Source organism: Chelon labrosus (assembly GCF_963514085.1).
Source record: "Chelon labrosus genome assembly, chromosome: 19".
NCBI classification, from domain to species: Eukaryota; Metazoa; Chordata; class Actinopteri; order Mugiliformes; family Mugilidae; genus Chelon; species Chelon labrosus.
This window is the reverse complement of record NC_140352.1, coordinates 1,635,847-1,656,582: the sequence shown is the minus strand read 5'-3', so window position 1 is coordinate 1,656,582 and position 20,736 is coordinate 1,635,847. Positions and strand designations below refer to the sequence as shown.

Here is a 20,736-nt window from a genome sequence, read left to right as displayed (position 1 = left end):
AACCATCTAACACCAAACGTATCGTATTTGATCCATGAGTTTCTGATTCTTCTGCTCCACATCATCAACACTTCCATGTAAAGAATTTAACCCATGTTATCTGCCCCCTGGGGGATTTATCTGTGCTCTACACTCACTAGCTTTTGGCAGCCATTTCCAAAATGGCTCATGAACTTTATAGTTTCTTCCAGGTAAATCTTTATGAATTTTGTAAAGGTTAAGAATATTAATTATTCTTCTCTTCATTGGCTCCCTTTAAAATCCTCCTCCTTACATCCAAGGCCCTCAAAGGCCTAGCTCCATCGTATCTTAAAGACCTCATTGTACCAGATCATCCCAACAGATCACTTCGGTCTGAAAGTGCAGGCCTACTTGTGGTTCCTAGAATTTCAAAAAGTAGAATGGGAGGTAGAGCTTTCAGCTATCAGGCTCCTCTCCTGTGGAACCAGCTCCCAGTTTGGGTTCAGGAGGCAGACACTCTCTCTATTTTTAAGGTCAGGCTTAAGACTTTCCTTTTTGATCAGGCTTATAGTTAGGGCTGGACTAAACCATCCCTTAGTGATGCTACTATAGGCCTAGGCTGCTGGGGGACGATGCACCAAACACATGTCCTCCTTCTTTCTTCTCTCTCCTCTCTCGCATCCTCCACTTTCTTTTCTCTGGCACAGAGCTCTTGCCCTCTTTCCTATCTACTACTAGTCATGCAATTCTGTGCTATTACTATATAGAATGTTTACTGCTGTGTGTCCCTCCCCCCCTCCCCTCTTTATCTGGTTTCTCCTGCTGTTCTCTTCTATCGTCAGCGTACTTGACCAGGTGGCAGTTGGGCTGTGTGGACCGATGACTGCAGATCCACAAAGCCCAACTGCCACCTGGTCAAGTACGCTGACGACACAGTTCTCCTGTCTCTGCTGTCGGGACCCTCACATCACCACAGACCAGCTCTTCAGGAGTTCATAGAGTGGTGCGACAGCTCACGCCTGGAACTGAACATCAGTAATACCAAGGAGATGGTGGGGACTTATTCCAAGAAGCAGAGGGACCTGACTACAGCAGCCACCACCATCATCCATGGGAAGCCAGTGGAGCTGGTCGAGGAGTACAGATATCTGGGCACCATCTTTGACAACCTGCTGAAATTCTCCTCCAACACCGAAGAGACTCTCAGAAGGTGCCAGCAACGTCTCTACCTCCTGAGGAAACTCAGCTCCTTTGGAGTTAGCAAATACTTTTTATTACAGTTTTACTGAGAGCATCATCACCTTCTCAATAACCTGCTGGTTCCACTCCATCAGCCTCCACAACACAAACCGACTGCAGAGCACTGTTTGGGTCTGCTCTAAGATCATTGGCCTGCCTGTAAGAAGAGGAGAAAAGCCGCTTTCGTCCCCAAAGCCAGCCTCCTCCTCAACTCCTCCACACACACTCTCTCTCTCTGAATCTTCTCCAGCTCACACACAGCCATATTACAGTCAACCTCCTGACATGTCATCCTCCATTTTCCCTAAAATCTGTCCTCCACGCGCCACAATGTTGGTTAATATCACATATGATGCTTTGTTACAAATGTTAGTTTGGCATGTTAAGAATTTGCTTGCATTTTTCCAAGTCATTTCTCATGTTTCTGAATTGCGTTACTGTCACTTTGAGAGTCAAGGAGTAGAAGTAGGAGTGACTTATGAGACATGTGATCACAGAATCAGGAAGTAGAAAGAAACAACCAAGCATTGTCTGTGAGCTGTGAATTGTTTCCTCTCTCAATCCAGTTCAATCTGCAAACATCTTACGCCATTGATAGCATCGTTGGTATGTGTTATTTGTTTGGATGTTGTTTGCCATCGCAGATCATTATTTTTGAGTTTATGTTTAGTTTCGTGAAGTTTGATGCAAGAATTCATCAAGTCACCGTAATTTACAATCAAAGCTGTCGTGACTGCTATTTAAGTTCATCGGGAGAATAAATACAAATAAATATGAATAAATAGTTGATAATACGTTAAAAATGTGTTAAAATATAATAACTTGTAAGCACATATGTTGTTAAAAGTACAATAAATACATGAAAGCAGTAGTTAAAAAACAGGTCAATTTAGTTCATTGAAGAACCAGTATATTTACATTGTGTTTGTGTAAAAAAGGACAAACATTTGATTATCTTTTGTTCATTATGCTGTTTGTATGTTTCAGTTTTACTCTTTCCTATGATGTCAATAAACCTGTGGACAATGGACAACTGTCTTCAGAGTTGTGATGTCTGGAAGGAGTTTATCGAACTGCCAAGTGGTATCAGAGTATACATACCGAGGGCAGCAGATCTGTACATTGATGAATGAACATGTTTCATCATGCTTTTATATAAATGTGTGCCCAGTCCATAGCTCTGATTACATTCAGAAAGCTCTTTAATGTTGACCTGTTCAGATGCATTGTGGGTATTTGATATACCTGGCTGACATGAGGATAACTCCGTCCTACACGGCTGGCATGGCTCTGCTCAGGGTCGACCAGTCGGACTAATAGTTTTCACACTGATGACAGTTTCCCAGCATCACCTCTAAGTGTCTCCAAAGGATCAACAGCTGTAGAAGCCAGCGTACGCCAGACATGACGTTGGTGAAGGAACGTACAAGTTCACGGACATTTCACTCTTGATACATCTGAACTTTTCCGTGAACGAGCACATACGGAACGTTTTTGTGTGCACACAACTTTCGTACCAGGGGCAGGCAGCAGCAGCATGTTGGTAAGCAGAACATGTTGGCGAGAATGAGGAGCCCGAGGTAAACTTCACCATAGACATATAAACATAGACACCTCATTGAGTGGGTTGGCCTGTTGCTGTGATACGTCAACGTCGCCGCCATATTGGAGGAGGCAGCTCTGTCCCACGAACTAATACGAGTCAATGGAGTGAACTTTATTAAACGTCTTCTACAAAGTGCTCTAAGTTAATGTCTCTCATTTACACATATATTCAGGAAACTGATAGGAACCAAAAACAACGTCTGTAACGTTCTCTGATGAATCTAATCTTAACTACTCTTTCTATGTTCAGTGTTCAGGTCACGAGTGTTTACAGCTGTTACTGTGATGATACATGACAGTTAAATATTGAATCTGTGTCTATAATAACCAGATCCTGACATGGAAATGAGACATCTGTATTACAGGGTTTACATGTTACTGATTTAGATTCATCGTTTTTATATCCAGTGATTTTAACTACTAATATTGACAATCATTAGGACAAGAACATTATCTAAATCTATCTATGCAGAAGAAACGGGAGGGGGGTGGGGAGGCAGAGCTGCCTCTTCCAATATGATTCTGACATATCGCAGCAACGGGCCAGCCCGCTCAATGAGACGTCTATATATATATATATATATATATATATATATATATGAACTTCACACCTGCCGAATTTGTTTGCATTGTTGTTCCAGGTTCAGTGACCTTTGACCTCTGGTCCTTCCGCTCCAAAATGGAATTCGGTTTATTAAGTGTTTATCCTAATAAAAACACTAGTTTAATTGAATTTAAAAAACAATACATTGATTTAAATATAGAATACAACTTCCACTTAGCGTGAGCCAAAATAAAAGCCCGTTCTTTCCTTTCAAAATAAAAGCTTCGAGAACCAAGCACTTTGCTCAGGCGAAATGCATTCTGGTACATGTAGGCAGTGTCAATAACGTGAGGACCAAGAGGACATTTCTTTCTTCTGGTTTTCCATCAGTTGTTATTCAGAGGTGACTGATATTAACACAACTAATAAAACCAGTAGCTACTGTACCTTTGAGAGTATTAGTGTAAAAACTGACCACACCATCAGATCACAACAGCTTCTTGCTTTGCTCTTCATTTATTGCAGCAGATAATGATTCTAAGCAGAAATTAAAGGGTCTGGTTACAGCAGCAGACTGAGTGTAAAGAGAAAACCAACCAAAACCTTCTCTCACACTCAAGCTACAGAAAATTTTAAAATGGACCTGTAGTTTTCTGTGAAGGTTCTCAGTCCTTCAGGAACTGGAGGAATCTGTTTTGATCCTGATCCCGTCTTCCAGAAACCCTACAGGTCCAGTTTCCCTTGTTTCAGGTTTGTTGTTGATCTCATACTAATCACACATATGAAGCAACATAATTAATGAGAGAAAAGAAAGAAAGTTTGTCCTGGAGATTTACTGCACAGGACGGATCTTCATGCTGATGGACTTCAGGGAGTAGTCATAGCCCTTCCAGGCCCCCCACTCCACTCCAAAATAAGAGATAGTACTGTGAGCTCCCCAGAGATAAACTCCGTTGGGGTTTGTATAGCGACAGGCGTTGTACCAGTACCCCCCCAGAAATTTTCTGGCACAGTTACCAGACCAGGAGTCCTGATCTTTGTCAAAAGTGGTGAACTTCTGTCCATTGTGATATGTCAGGGAGTCTCCTGTAGAAACATGGAGAAGAAACAGCTGAACTTCATCTACAACCAACAATATATGAACAGATGTTTTAATTTTGTCAAAGTTCTCTCTGAGCATTTCCTCTTTGCAGAACATCATGATGATCTGTGACTAAACACTGGGACACTGGAGAAAACTTTTTCTAAGTTAATGTGTGCAGTTTTATTCTGATGGAGCTGAGAGACGATGATCTCCTGGAGAACCAGAAGTCACTGAATCTGAACATACAGTAAAAGTTTTTTTGTGTTCTTTAGAATTATCTACATTTCTTCATAAAAATGACTGAAAACAACAGAAGTCCTGAAAGTAGACAAAGAGAACCCAATCAAACACATGAGACAGAAATATTATACTTTGGTATATGTTTGTTTAATAAAATTAATCATTTGTTCATATCAGTGAGTTGTTAAAGTCAGAGCCTCCTTGTCTCCAGTATCTGCTGTGACCTCCTTGTAACTAAGTAACTGAGCTCAGAGAAAGAGTTGTTGTTGCTCATCAGGCTGGAAAAGGTTCCAGAACCATCTCTAAAGAGTTTGGAATCCACAAATAATCCACAGTCAGTCAGATTGAAGACGACTGTTCCCCTCCACAGGAGTGGTCCACCAACAAAGATCACTCCATAATAGTCTGAGAGGTCCCAAAGGAACCCAGGGGAACTTCTAAGCAGCTAAAGGCCTCTCTCTCATTGGCTGATGTTAATGTTGATGAATCCACTGAACAACCATGGTGTGATGGACAAAGACACTGCTCTCCAAGAAGAACATTTCTAAACATCATGTGGACAAGACAGAAGACTATTGGGACAATGTTTAGTGGACAGATGAGACCAAAGTAGAACAGTCTGGTTTAAATGAGATGAAACAACACTGCATCATTCCAGCATCAGAACCTCATCCCTCCATCAAACATGGGGGTGCTAATGTCCTGGTTTGGGCCTGTTCTGCTGCATCTGGACCAGGACAGCTTGTCATCATTGATGGACCAATGAATTCTGAATTCTACCAGTGAACTCTAAAAGAAAATGTCAGGACATCTGTCCATGAGCTGAATGTGAAGAGAAACTGGGTCATGCAGCAAGACAACGAGCCCGAGAACACAAGTGGTTCTACAAAAGAACGGTTAAGGAAGAACAAGGTGAATGTTTAGGAACGGCCAAGTCAAAGTCCTGACCTTAATCCAATAGAAATGTTGTGGAAGGACCTGAAGCAAGCAGTTGATGTGAGGAAACCCACCAACATCTCAGAACTGAAGTGGTTCTGTTCTGAGGAATGGGCTAAAAATTCCTCCAGCTTCACAAAAGCCTACTTTCCTTCTGTGATGTAATCATGTATTTACCCACCTGCCCCTCCATTGGTGAATCCAGACACTCTCAGTGTGTATCCGGAGGATTCTGGGTCGATGGAAAACGAGGAGTAACGTGCGTACGCCTTGTTTCCACTGAAGTCCTCCATGTCTACCAACAGCTCGTACTTTTTCCTCAGTGTGAGGTGGTAGATATTTTCAAGACCTAAAATCAAACAGAAATCTTTATGGACACATGTCTGTCCATGACGTCAACTCAGAGTCTAATGTTTGGTTCCTGGAACCTTGGACCTTGGAACCACCAACAATATCACAACCTGGATACACATTTACAATAACACCTTCTCAATGTCACAAAATTCCAAACTACAACTTATTCAATACAAAATTTTGCACAGAGTACACTTCACCCAAAACATATTATACAAAATGGGAATGGTAGAAAATAACATCTGTCCACACTGTACAACAAACACTATAGATGATTACTTTGGACAAACGTTACCAATACATTTTCGCTAGCTATAGGTCGCAGTATTCCAGCCTCCCCAGCTATCTGTCTGCTAGGAGACCTCTCTGTAGTTGAACCGCCACTGAAATATGAACAACCAATACTGATCGCTCTAACAGTCGCTAAAAAGACTATCCTCCTAAACTGGAAGGACAGAACAAAAATTACTACATCTCAGTGGCTCCTCCTATTATCCGACCACATCGATACAGAAAAACAAATAGCATTAAAATACAATCAGTCTGACTCATTTTTGTCACAACTCAAAAACATCCTCAGGTTTTTTACCACCAAAATTGAGAACATTAGATCACTGTTTACCCCCACCTCATCTTTTGCTCCGCCTGATTGCCCAGGTGTACCAGCTATTTTTAACAAATTTCAGCCTATTTCTTTCACTGAATTGAGGGATTTGGTACTGCACATGAATCCTACTACATCACCCCATGATGCCATTCCCTCCTCTATTATAAAGGATGTTTTTGATGCAGTTGGCCCCTCCATTCAGATCATTTTAAATTCATGCCTTGCAACTGGCATTGTCCCGACAATTTTCAAGCATGCGGTTGTCCAACCCTTGCTTAAAAAACACAACCTCGACGCCAATTGCCCAAAAAACTACCGCCCCATCTCCAAGCTTCCTTTTATTTCTAAGGTCCTGGAAAAAGCTGTTCTGTCACAGCTGACTCCCTTTCTGACCACTCACAATATATTAGAACCTTTTCAGTCAGGTTTCAGATCCCTTCATAGCACTGAAACAGCCCTGCTTAAAGTAACTAATGATCTGCTTCTCACACTAGATTCAGGCGATAATGCCATCCTCATACTACTGGATCTTAGTGCCGCTTTCGACACCGTTGATCACAACATCCTCCTCACTCGCCTTGATCAGCAGGTGGGCATTAGAGAGACTGCACTACTCTGGTTCCGTTCCTATCTTAATGACAGGACTTTTTCCGTGTCTATTGGCCAGTTCTCTTCATCATCTGCTCCTGTTTCATATGGGGTCCCTCAGGGGTCCATCTTGGGTCCTATCCTCTTCAGCCTGTATATGCTCCCATTGGGTGACATTATAAGAAAGCATAACATCTCTTTTCACCTCTATGCAGACGACTCACAGCTGTACCTCCCCCTGAAATCCAGGGACTCCATACAATCTCTCCTGGTCTGTCTGGAAGATGTCAAAATTTGGATGGCTAACAACTTCCTCCAGCTAAATAGTGACAAGACGGAAGTTATCATTTTTGGCCCCCCCAAAGCAAGATGCACTGTAGTGCAAAACTTAGATCACCTCATCCCATCTGTTAAACCCTATGCCAGAAACCTGGGTGTCATCCTCGACTCCGACCTCTGCTTTGACAAACAGATTAGTTCTGTTGTCAAAAATAGTTTTTATCAGCTCAGAACAATCTCCCGCCTCAAATCTTTCCTATCTCACAACGACCTTGAGAAAGTCATCCATGCCTTTATTACATCACGGCTGGATTATTGCAACTCCCTCTACCTTGGTCTCCCCCAATCCTCAATTAGACGTTTACAGCTGGTCCAAAATGCAGCTGCGCGTCTTCTAACTGGCACTAGGAGGCGTGAACACATCACCCCCATTTTGGCCTCCTTGCACTGGCTCCCGGTTGTTTTTAGGATTCAGTTTAAAGTTCTATTATTTGTTTTTAAGGCACTAAATGGGCAGGCCCCAACCTACATCACCAATCTTGTACAGCCCTACTCAGTGCAAAGGTCCCTGAGATCCTCAGGTAAAGGGCTTCTCCATGCGCCGCGTTCTCGGCTCAAACAAAGGGGTGATAGGGCTTTTGAAGTTGCTACTCCACGTTTGTGGAACCAGCTCCCCCTGGATATTAGATCTGCCCCCTCCATTTCTGCCTTCAAATCCAGGCTAAAAACTCACTTCTACTCCCTGGCCTTCCTTGTTCCCTAATCCTGTACTCCTGCTTATTTTCTGTGGTTCCTTTTAATTACGTTTTTATGACTAATGGTCTAATGTGTTTTCTGTATTATTTGTTTTAATCCTTGTTATCCCCTGTACAGCACTTTGGTCAGTTTATGCTGTGTTTAAATGTGCTTTATAAATTAAATTTACTTTACTTTTACTTACTTATGTGCTTAGGGGTCTATAATGTCCCGGATGTTCCTCAAAACCCCGCCAGCACCCCACATATGAATGACTGAGCCGTTTGTTGTTATTTCTGTTACATATGTTTTTTTTTTTTTTTTTCTCTTTTTCCTAAACTGTTATTTATTGATTGATTTATTCTTTTTTTTCTATTCAATAGATATAGGTTCTGTCAGCTATGTTTTATTTCTTTTGGAGGAAAAAAGGAAAAAAAGACATCCATCTAGACTGCTATAATTCTTATCATGGAAAATATTATTTATCTTATTTTAATTAAGCAAAACATAATGTAACAGATAGCATTGAATTCTTGTCACCCTCCCCACTCTTTGTTTACTAGTATTGCAATTTCTTTATTTATTTACTTATTTATTTACTTATTCATTTAATTTCATTTTTATTTTTTATTTTTTTTTTGTCTTATTTATTTACTTTTCTTCACCCACCCACACAATACCACACGTACAACTAGCACAGTTTATCTTGTTCGGTGTTCTACACTGTTTTTGTCCTTGTCCTGTAAGCACCTTGCTTGTTTTTCTTTATCAATAAAAAAATAAATAAAAATAAAAATAATGTTTGGTTCTTTATCATGACTCACCGAGCCAGTACTCTCCAGCAGCGCTCCCAAAGCCCAGCTTGTACTGATCCCAGGGCCTGTAGAAGTTCACCGAGCCATCCATCCTCCTCTGGAACACCTGTGGGGGGCGGTGCAGGAAGGAGGTCAACTATGTCCAACAGGTCACGTTTCCAACACATTAAAAAATCAGCTGCTTTTGTAATCTCTTAAAAACTGGTGCATCAGCTGTTTCATTTAAAAATGTAAGACTCCAGACTGTGAAGTAACAAGATCTTTAATTAAGAATGATTTGTTTGTAGGAGAGCAGACAGTTGACAGAAGTATCTTGGTCATATCACAGAGGAGTTAAAAACTCACCGTCCACCGTCCTCCCAGAGAGTCCATGTCACAGTACACCTACACACAAACACAAGAAATACTAGGTGATCACAAGAGATCATAAAGGAGTCCATGCCGTGGCAAAGTCGTCCCCGAGTGGGACGCAGAGGCATAAGTCACAAGTAGCGCCCCCTATAGACCGTATTGCACCAAACTTGGTGGGCTTGTAAGGAGTCATCCACAGATTTTCAAGCAGTTTACTGTGGTGGTTTGTGAGATATAAACATGTAGTGGTTGTAGCGCCCCCTGTAGACGTAATGTCACACAACTTGATGGGCATCTACACAATATGTTACAGATAGTGTATGCCACATTTCATGAAGTTAGCTATTGCATTTTTTGAGATATTGAAATGTTGCTTGTGTAGCGCCCCCTAGAGACCAAGGGTTTTAAAAGTTGGGGTGCTTGTACAGAATCATATTATTATCAATGATGAGAAGTTTGATTAAGTTTGGTTATATACTTCACAAAATATTAGCTTATACTGTGCCATGGCATAAAAATGAATTAGCCATTAACTTTGTAATCAATAACCCTGCTAAAGTTCTTTTGAGAACTTTTCATTATCTTTGTCCATAAATGATACATGCCAAGTTTGGTGAGAACTGGATGAACGGGCTAGGAGGAGGTGATTTTGCTTTGAGGTGCAATTTTGTCAAAATGGCGGGGAAAAAAATGGCAGGCGGAAATGGGCGTGGCCTAGTCCATTAGAACCAGGGCTATGTAAGGAATCAGAGGGAGAAATAATTTTGTTTCTAGGGCACACGGTTCTCGAGATATGAGGCAAAACGTAAATTGACTTATTATAGTGCAACCTAGCTACAGGTATGTGTATTGACACCTTGGCAATGTGACATGATAGGACTTCTGCCAAGTTACCAGGTTTGATGCCATTCGCCCTTGCAGTTTGTCCTGTTATTAAAATGTGTCTCCACAGCACATGAGATCTGATCTCAGTTTGTCTGTCTGTAAATAAGCAGCGCCATCATGTGGTCTCTCTGATAATGTTTCCATCGTCTCTGAACAACAAACAGATAATTAGAGAACATACCTGGACGGCCGATGTGGCTCCGATGGGATAGATGGTGTACACTCCACTTGGTCGGCTGTTGTCATGATTATAGATGTCGCTACAGTCCAGAGGCAGGATGAGTTTAAAACAGCTGGTCAACAGTGGAATCAGGAGGAAGAGGAGTCCGGACAGCAGCTGGAACTGAAGAGACGTTTGTTTTATTAAATTAACCGTCTAACACCAAACGTGTCGTATTTGATCCATGAGTTTCTGATTCTTCTGCTCCACATCATCAACTCTTTCATGTAAAGAATTGAACCCATGTCATCTGTCCCCTGGTGGATTTATCTGTGCTCTACACTCACTAGCTTTTGGCAGCCATTTCCAAAATTGCTCATGGACTTTGTGGTTTCTTCCAGGTAAATCTTTGTGAATTTTGTGACGGTTAAGAATATTAATTATATTGTTACTGATATTTCAACATGAATATTTACTTTATTAAAGCATCCTATAATTACTTTATACTTTATTCGTTATGTTCATAAGTTGTGGATTAAATATAGCAGGTATATTCCAATTTTTCTAGACTAATTGAACTGATTATTTAAAAGATTAAAATATTCATTGATCTATTCTATAGTAGTGGAAGTGTTTGACATTTATGTGAGTTGTATATTCAGCCTAAAGTTGCAGTTCCTCTGTGTTCTGTGTGTTGAGCCAGTAAATGACCTTGGGCTGACATCTAATGGCCAGTCTTTTGTTGTGGGTAGCAAGGTAGAAAAGGGAGGAGACTATCTTTTAATTTTCTATTGAATGGGGTTAACTGCATTGATGGGTTGGAATTTGTATTTGCATGAAATGTTTCACTCATCAATTTAATCTAATCTTGTTTTTTCTTTCTGTATTTCCTTTTCATAGTTTTCACGGTGCGACAGCAGACAATAAGATTTAGGCACCCGTTTGAATCTCTCTGCCTCATTTATTGATACCAAGGGTCTGCTACAGTGAAAACTTGACCATCACGTCCAAGCCATTCTCCTTTGTCATCTGATGTATCATCTGAACGCAGCCTACAACCTTGGCACATGGACAAGACCAGTAAAGGAACTGTTCCCAACCTCTTAAGGTACAGCCAAAAATGCAGTGAGAGACTTTGGACTGAAACAACAAAGAAACAAGCAACACACTGCATGTTGCCCTTGAGTTAAATGTCTTACTCCCACAGAAGACGGCAGAAGTCAGGAAGTCCACAATGTATTGTCCCACGCCGTGACTCAAAGTTCTTCCTCCACCTCTAATATTGTACCTGTATTTTTGTCATCAGTGAAAGAGCCACACAGAGTTGCTCACCTATGCTTTACTTGATACACAAAGTGATTCAACATTTACTTTGGAAGATTTACTCAAAGAACTTAATGTGAACGCGTCATCTGTTCAATTGAAGCTAAGCACAATCACAGCTGTCAACACTATTACAGCAAGCAAGACTGCACATGGTTTGCAAATTAGAGGAATCCACTCTGAAAGCCATGTTCAGCTATATAAGGCTTACTCTAGGGATTTTATCCCAGTGGACAGATCCAATATCCCAACTGACAAGACAGCCCTGCAGTGGCCACGCCTGAGACACCTGGCTGATGAACTTTCCCCACTGCAAGACTGCGAAGCGTGACTGTTGATCAGATATGATTGCCCATTAGCATTAGCACCTCAAGAGGTCATCAGAGGTGATGGAAATGAACCTTTGGCAAAGAGAACCGAGCTTGGGTGGAGCATAACAGGATCATCTAATCCCCATCTCGACAGACTGGGAAGCCAGAGCTTTGTACACAGAGTTGCAGTGAAGGAAATGCCAACGCCATCAGCCACTGACATTGCATTAAAATTCTTCAGTCAGATTTTAATGAGAGGGGATACGAAGACAAGTATGTGTCACAGGATGATGTTCGTTTCATCCAACACCTTAGTGACAACATAAAGCAGAGAGAAGACGGACATCATGAGAATTAAGAGGCTGGCATCGAAGCGAGGACATCAAAGTAATCATGTGACTATCAAAGAACGAGAGACAGCAGCTGAGGTGGTCATTAAGCTCGCTCAGTAGCAAGCATTTCCCCAAGAGATGAAAACACTTGAAAGAGGAAGTAGTCTCCCTAGTTCCAGTCATCTTTTCTGCCTTGACCCTATTGTGGATAAGGGCCTGCTTCAGATTGGTGGCTGGCTAAAGCAATCATCTCTCAGTCGAGAACTAAAAACACCCAGCCATCCTTCCAAAAAACTCTCACATTACTAAGCTCATTCTGTCCCATTATCAAGACAGAATATGTCATCAAGGTCAAAGTCAAACTCAAATGCCGCTCAGAGCCAATGGATTTTGGCTTATTGGTGGAAGTAAATCTGTTGCCAAGCTGATATACAACTGTGTGACGTGTAGGAAACTCAGACGCCCAGTAGAGTATGGCTGAGGTTCCAAGGGAACGAGTCGAGGTGTCAGCACCATTCACACACTGTGGTAAGGATGTGTTCGACCCGTTCATCATCAAGAGAGCACGCAAGGAATATAAGAGGTATGGACTGATTTTAACTTGCCTCTCTTCCCGAGCTGTTCATATTGAAATTTTGGAAGATCTGTCAACAGACACATTCATCAATGCTTTAAGGTGTTTCATTAGCCTCAGAGGAGCAGGAGGAATGAGCTCAGAGAGGCACTCAAGTAGTGTGACGTCACTCAACCTGAGGTTTACCTGGCTGAAAAATGATGTGAGTTCATCTTCAACGCCCCCACAGTGGGTCATGCTGATGGTGTTTGGGAACGCCAAATCCGGACTGTGAGAAATGTGTTGAATGCCACTCTTTCTCTCTGTCCTGGTAGACTTGATGATGCTTCAGTTCGAACTTTGTTCTATGAAGCTATGGCCATTGTTAACAGCCACCCGCTAAATACAGATGGAATCAATGAGCCCACATCACTAGAGCCCTTGACGCCTAACCATCTTATTCTGATGTGAAGTCCAAAGTTGCTCTCCCGCCTCCTGGGAAATTTGTGAAGGAAAACATGTATGCAACAAAACGGTGGCGACGAGTGCAATATTTGAGTTTTGGAGTCGTTGGAGGAAGGAATACCTCTTGAATATTTCTACACGGCAGAAGTGGCATGTGGGTCGGCGAAACCTTAAAGTTAATGATGTCGTCATCATCAAGGATGACTTTCTCCCCAGAAACCAGTGGCAGTTGGGACGGGTGGTTGAACCCATTCAAGGAAGTGATGACCTAGTTCGTACGGTCAAAGTGCAAGTGGGAGATCGAAAATCATCAGGGAAACTTTCAATTGTTGAAAGACCCATCCACAAGTTGGTGCTCCTTTTAGAGAATGAGTGACTTGGTGTTTGCTATTACTATGGCAACCTGTTAAGATTTGTTGTTCAGTACAAGGATATCAAGGTTATGAACCTGAGACTTTTAAGTTTTGTCTTGTATTATTTAAAAATCATGTATTCTTAAAAAAAGCAGATTGTAGTGGTATTAAATTCATCATAACATGATTGGTGGGAGTGTGAAAAACAAATTTAGAGACACAATCCATCATTGTCTGAAACACAACAGTGACAGTTTTAGATAAGATAAGATAAGATAAGATAAGATAGACTTTATTAATCTCCGTGGGGAAATTAGGGTGTTACAGCTGAACAACAGTGTAAGATACAAAAAAGAAACAAAAAATAGAACAAGGCAGACAAGAGAAACTATATAAAAGTTTTCACTGTTAAAATACTGAGCCAGGTGTATAAAGTTGTAGACTTACCTTCATTGTCATAGTTCTGCTGAAAGAGATGTGATGAAAACAGTGGGAGCTGTGGAGCTTTATAAATCTGCTACTGGTTCTCACTGATAAGAATATTTACTGAGTGGGTGGAAAAACTGAATCACATCTGGTAATCAAACACTTTGTTGCCAAAACTTTTTATTGTTTCTTTGGAAGAAGAGGACATTTCTTTCTTGTGGTTTTCCATCAGTTGTTATTCAGAGATGACTGATATTAACACGACTATTAAAACCAGTAGCTACAGTACCTTTGAGAGTATTAGTGTAAAAACTGACCACACCATCAGATCACAACAACTTCTTGCTGTGCTCCTCATTTATTGCAGCAGATAATGATTCTTCTGTACCCGCTTATTCTTTTCTTTTCTTTCTTTTACCTTTATTTAAACTCGTTAGTACACTGAGGCGAGCCTCATTTACAGTGCAGACGAGAGTACAGAGCAAAACAAACAAAATACACAACAGATATTCACAATAAAATACCATAAAGAACAGAATGAAAAAAAAGGATCAGAGGAAACAATTGCAAACGGTGGACAGGGAATTAGTAATTAATGATTTGAAGTGATTGAATGGGACGAGTGAGTTTAACTTAAGAGTTAGCTGTAGATGATTCCAGATGTGTGGGGCATAAGCTGAGAGGGCAGACCTCCCCAGCTCAGTCCGAATTTTGGGAATATACAATTGCAACCAGTTGCTAGAGCGGGTATTGTAAGTGATTGTGGACTCAACAAGTAATGAAGAGATGTAGATGGGAAGGTTGCCGATGAGGGCTTTATAAATGAATAGAAACATGTGGGAGTCACGTCTTTGAGCTAGGGAGGTCCACCCTACTAAGCCATACAGAGTACAGTGATGGGTGGAGTAGGTGGCACCAGTAATGAATCTGAGGGCAGAATGGTAAATGGTATCTAGGGGTTTAAGAGTGGAGGCAGAGGCATGCATGTAAATGATGTCACCATAGTCTAAAACGGACATGAAAACAGCTTCAACTAATTTCTTTCTGCATGCCAATGGAAAATTAGATTTGTTTCGATAAAGAAAACCAATTTTTTGACCTAGTTTTTTTGCAAGATGATCGATATGAGAGTTGAATGTAAGTTTATCATCAATCCAAATGCCAAGATATTTATACACAGAGACTCTTTCTATATGGGAACCATGTTGAGTGCGGATGTGAAGATTAGAGCATGTGTTGTTAGAATTTGAAAAGAACATCCATTTAGTTTTTTGTGCATTCAGGGTAAGTTTAAGATTAAAAAATGCTGTCTGTAGAATATTGAAGGAAGTTTGCAGATTTTTTATGGCTGTTTCAGGTGAGTTTGCGATGCAGTATAAGATTGTATCATCTGCGTATAAATGAGAATAGCAGTTTGATAATGATGAAGATATGTTATTTATGTATAATGTGAAGAGGACTGGGCCCAGAATTGATCCTTGCGGCACACCCTTAGTAATGGGTAAGAGGTGGGAATGAGTAGAGCCAAGTGAAACAAACTGTTGTCGATCTGATAGATAATTTTTGAACCAGGTGCAAGTCACGGGGCCAAAGCCTGTCTTAATTAATATTTCCAGGAGCAGAGTGTGATCGACTGAGTCGAAGGCTTTGGAGAGGTCAACGAAAATGGCAGCACAATGACTTTTTTTATCCAGGGCAGTTATAATACCGTTCAAGACCAGAGTGGTGGCAGTGAGAGTACTGTGCTGTGGTCTAAAGCCAGATTGGTGTGGATTCAGAATGAGATTAGTAGATAGAAATTTTTTGAGTTGAAGGTTTATTGAAGACTCTAGTAGTTTGGCCAAGCAAGACAATTTAGAGATGGGTCTGTAGTTATCTGGATTACAGGAATCACCACCCTTGTGAAGGGGGACTACGCTTGCTATTTTCCAGATACTCGGAATGGAACCTGATGAGATGGAGAGATTGAGTATGTAAGTTATTGGCTTAGCAATCAAATTAGCTGAAAGGCGGAGAAAAAAGGGGTCTAATTCATCAGCACCAGTAGCTTTCTTTGTATCCAATGTGCGAAGAGACCTCAATACAAAGTTTATGTCAACAGGGTTTAAATTGAACTGAGGACGATCGGAGGAAGGTAGGGATAAAAAGGGTTCATTAACCAGAGATTGAGGTGGTACAGCTGGAGAAGGCCCAGTCTCACTATCAGAGAGGTTGCCAACAGCAGAAAAATGTCTGTTAAATGCATCACAGATATCAGGTTGATCTTTAAGAATAAGGTCATTAAGCTTAAGCTGCATAGGTACAGGTGTGGTAGAATTATTAATGCTTTTTACTGCTTTCCAAAATTTCTTGGGGTCTGATCGAGAGCTGGAAATCAGGTTAATGTAGTAATTAGACTTAGTATTGCGGACTAAAGCAGTACATTTATTGCGTAATTGTCTGAAAGCGGTCCAGTCACACAATGAATTAGTACGTCTGACTAAGGACCAGGCTTTTTTACGCTTAATGAGTAGGTCTGAAAGCTCAGAAGTGAACCAGGGACTGGATCTATCTTTTACTCTGGCTTTTTTCAGTGGAGCATGTTTATCGATAATTGAGAGGAACGATTTTGTAAAAAAATCTAATGCTGATTCAACATCAGGAATATCAGAGGTGCGATGGATGTCACTGTGGGAAAGATCACCAAGGAAGGCTTGCTCGTTAAAATTTCTAAAATTTCTTTTTAAAATAATTTTACAAGAGGTTCTTTTTAAATGACATGACCTGACACAGGCAATGGGGCAGTGATCACTGATTCCCAAATCAAAGACACTAGCTGAGGAGATTCGATTTGAGAAAATCAGATCGATGACTGTGGATTTGAGGGGGTTGTCTAGATTGGGACGTGTCGGTTCATTGATTAACTGGGAGAAATTTAGGCTGGCAGAAATCTGCTTTAAATAATTAGATGAACTATTTAGCCAGTCTGAATTCAAATCACCAAGAATAATGGATTCGGTTGTACAGTGGAGGGATATTAATTCTGCAAGATGATCAAAAGAGGCAGCATCTGCGGAAGGGGGTCTATACACTCCAGCAACAATGATAGTATTATGTGGTCCAAGTTGAATTTTTAAAGCAATAAACTCAAGGGATTTGGGTATGGTTATGGCACATAGAGTAGAAACAGAGAGAAAGGATCTGGTGAGAATGGCGACACCACCACCATGACCAGCTCTATCAATTCTAAAAACATTGAAACCATTGATGGATATGGAAGAGTCAGGGACAGATTTTTTAAGCCAGGTTTCAGTGAGAACTAAGACATCAGGCTGGGACTGGGCAATTAATACGTTTACATGATCCAATTTCTGACGGCTGAGGAGACTGCGGATGTTCCAATGAATTATTCCCAAACCTTTTCTGGATTTAAATGACTCAAGACTATCAGGAGCTGGCATAGAGGGAGCAGTGGAAGAAAAATTTATGTAATTTCCAGGGATGGGCTGAGGTAGAATGACTTTCAAGTTTGATGTTGTTACAGCCCGTCTTAGGTCTAGCTGATGATTAGAGCAAGCCACCCTCTGGGTTATTCTAACTGGGATAGACGTTGGGGGTGCGCTTGAAAAACAGAGCTTGGCAGCGGGACCGGGTGGGTGAGTTGGTGTGGCCTGATGGCGCCAAAAGTGGGAAATGTAATGAACGGGAGTGACAAAAGTGGTCTGCTGCAATACCACTGAGGGAAGGGAGAGAGTGTTCCCATAACTAGTAGACAGATAAAGTGATCTATATGGTTTATTTGTCACATTTACTGGGATGCTTTTCGGTGCAGTGAGACCGCTGCGCCGACAGGGGGAGCCATACGGAGGCAATGCGAGTCAGGAGTCACAGGAATGGAGGGTCAGTTCGATGTTGGAAGCTAGGAAGCGTGACCCATATGAGTTTGGGTGTAAGCCGTCTCTTTTGAAAAACTGATGCCGATTGAGAAATGCAGCAAAGTTGTCCACGAAGGGAATGCCTTTATGCCTACAGTAGCCCTTCAGCCAGGTATGGAGCTGACGGAGACGGCTGAATTTAATATCGCCAAAACACGGTGATGGCAGCGGGCCGGAAATCACCAGCTTTCAATGAGTCGAGTAAAATCCTGTTTGAGCACCTCAGACTGTTGATTTTTTATGTCGTTAACACCTGCCTGGATGACTAAGGTGGAAGCCGATCTGTGCTGGTCACTTAGGTGCAGTGCAGCCGATGAAATCCCGTTAACAGAGGCACCCGGATGGCAGAATGTCCTCCCATCGCGCACCGATACATGCCTGACCAGCGATGTGCCGATCACAAGCAGAGAGGAGGGGCGCTGCACCTGGGAGCGCACGTCTGATTTCCGTGGAGGCATCTGGAGAGATGGATCCGATGGTGAAGACCCCTGTAATGCCATCTGAGGTGGCGGCCGGGTGGGCGGTGAGGGACGATGAACCACGGGTCTCCGTGGAGCAGGTGTAAACACAGGCTGGGATTGCCTGCGAGTGCTGCTGTAAGAGGAGCGCCCAGGTGCTGAAGGTGGAGAGGCCCAAGACCCATCATCAAGGGGGGGGAAATCCTTGACGCTGAGAATGTCATATTTATTGTTGAGGTGAATGTTAAAGTGGGGGACTGCAGGGGGGGCGTTTTTCCAACTGTTGGCGCCCACTCGGACCCAGTGCTCCAGGTGAGATGGTGTGGAGCTGGTAGCGGCTTTAGGCTTCGCTCCAAGCCGTGACCAGGTGTCATCAGGAGCCGCCGCCGGCAGAGGGACGTCGGCAGCCGAATTACGACCGATGTCCACGGGCTCATCCAGCGACGTAGTTCGGACCTCATCGGTGGTGGAGCAGGGGGTGATGATCTCGGGGCTCTGGGAAGCTGGTTGTGCAGGACCGAAGATGATGGTGTCCATAAGATTTTCCGCTGTTAAGGGTCGCGGGATCTGCTGGAGCCTGTCCCAACTGTCATTGGTCTAGAGGGGGGGGTCCACCCTGGACAGGTCTCCAGTCTATCACAGGGCTAACACAGAGAGACACTCACACCTACGGCCAATTTAGAATCACCAGTGAACCTAACCAGCGTGTCTTTGGATGGTGGGAGGAAGCTGGAGAACCTGGAGAGAACCCACGCAGACACAATTCAGTTCAATTCAGTTTTATTTATATAGCGTCAATAACAATACAAATCGTGTCAAGATGCTTTACAAAACCCCCTAAAACTCCCATAACTCCCTTTTAACAGGAAGAAATCTTGAACAGAACCCAGCTCATATGGAGCGACCCATGTGCCTAAGGCCAGCCGGGTACAGACAGAAAAAAAGAAAGAGAAGAGAACAGCAAGATAAACATCCATCTGTCATAGATACACATATCTGACTAAAGAGTACATGTGGAATCTGATGATACAAACTGATGGTGTTACATGACAGTTTGATAATGTCAGAGGAATCATAGGCAGGTTGATAAATTGTTCATTTCTGGCAGGAGTGGATAACTGCAGGAGGCCATGAAGACTGGGCAGGTTGATGAGACCATGACAACAGATGTAGTATAGAGCTTCACAGGAAATACAGTGGGAGCTGTGAAGCTTTATAAACAACCTGGTTCTCACTGATAAGAATATTTACTGAGTGGGTGGAAAAACTGATCACCATCTGGTAATCAAACGCTTTGTTGCCAAAACTTTTTATTGTTTCTTTGGAAGAAGAGGACGTTTCTTTCTTGAGGTTTTATGGTGACAGGTGTTGTACCAGAATGCTCCTGTCTGTCTGGCACAGTTTCCAGGTGAAGAGTCATGGGGCCTCATGTACGAAGGTTGCGTGTGTACAAAAACGTTCCGTACGTACTCGCTCACGGAAAAGTTCAGATGTATCAAGAGTGAAATGTTCGGGAACTTGTACGTGCCTCACGCCAACGTCATGTCTGGCGTACGCTGGCTTCTACAGCTGTTGATCCTTTGGAGACACTTAGAGGTGATGCTGGGAAACTGTCATCAATGTGAAAACTATTAGTCCGACCGATCGGGACTGTGCCGGTCGACCCTGAGCAGAGTCATGCCAGCCGTGTGGGACGGAGTTATCCTCATGTCAGCCAGGTATATCAAATACCCACAATGCATCTCAACAGGTCAACATTAAAGAGCAATCTGCAGCGAGAGCCGGTTTTCTGAATGTAATCAGAGCTACGGACTGGACACACATTGATATAAAAGAACCATCACATGATAAATTTGTAAATGTCAACAGGAAACATTTTAATTCGATCAATATACAGATCATATGTGACGCGCAAATGCAATTAACCAACATTGTGGCGCGTGGAGGACAGCTGTCAAAGAGGACATTTTTGCCTCCACTCCAGTGAGTAGCGTCTCCAGTTCACTTTCTGTGAAGTTCTTCTTTTTTCTCGTCTTATTCATTCTTATGTTTTCATTTTCTGATCGTGCAGAGAGGGGAATATCAGGTGCAGCGTCAATTTAAATATAATTTGCATATTTAAACCATCAACAGCTGCTTGTTGACTTGGAGACATGATCCAGATGTTGGAACAAGATGGAAAGACTCTCACATGTTAAGATCTGATTTATTTATGACG

General features: G+C 42.2%; 1 protein-coding gene across 1 annotated transcript in view; it reads right to left on the bottom strand.

Moving 5' to 3' along the window:
- LOC311504250 (uncharacterized protein) overlaps positions 1-19,055 on the bottom strand; it is a gene marked incomplete at its 5' end in the record, with an annotated part of 35,704 nt that extends 16,649 nt beyond the window's left edge. Inside the window, 7 exons of the mRNA XM_084567269.1 lie at positions 4,367-4,435; positions 5,791-5,958; positions 8,997-9,093; positions 9,333-9,371; positions 10,405-10,566; positions 14,168-14,250; positions 18,314-19,055. Of these exons, the coding sequence (XP_084423395.1) occupies positions 4,367-4,435; positions 5,791-5,958; positions 8,997-9,093; positions 9,333-9,371; positions 10,405-10,566; positions 14,168-14,250; positions 18,314-19,055 (1,360 nt within the window). The remainder of the gene's footprint in view (positions 1-4,366; positions 4,436-5,790; positions 5,959-8,996; positions 9,094-9,332; positions 9,372-10,404; positions 10,567-14,167; positions 14,251-18,313) is intronic.
- Between the last annotated feature and the right edge of the window lie 1,681 nt (positions 19,056-20,736).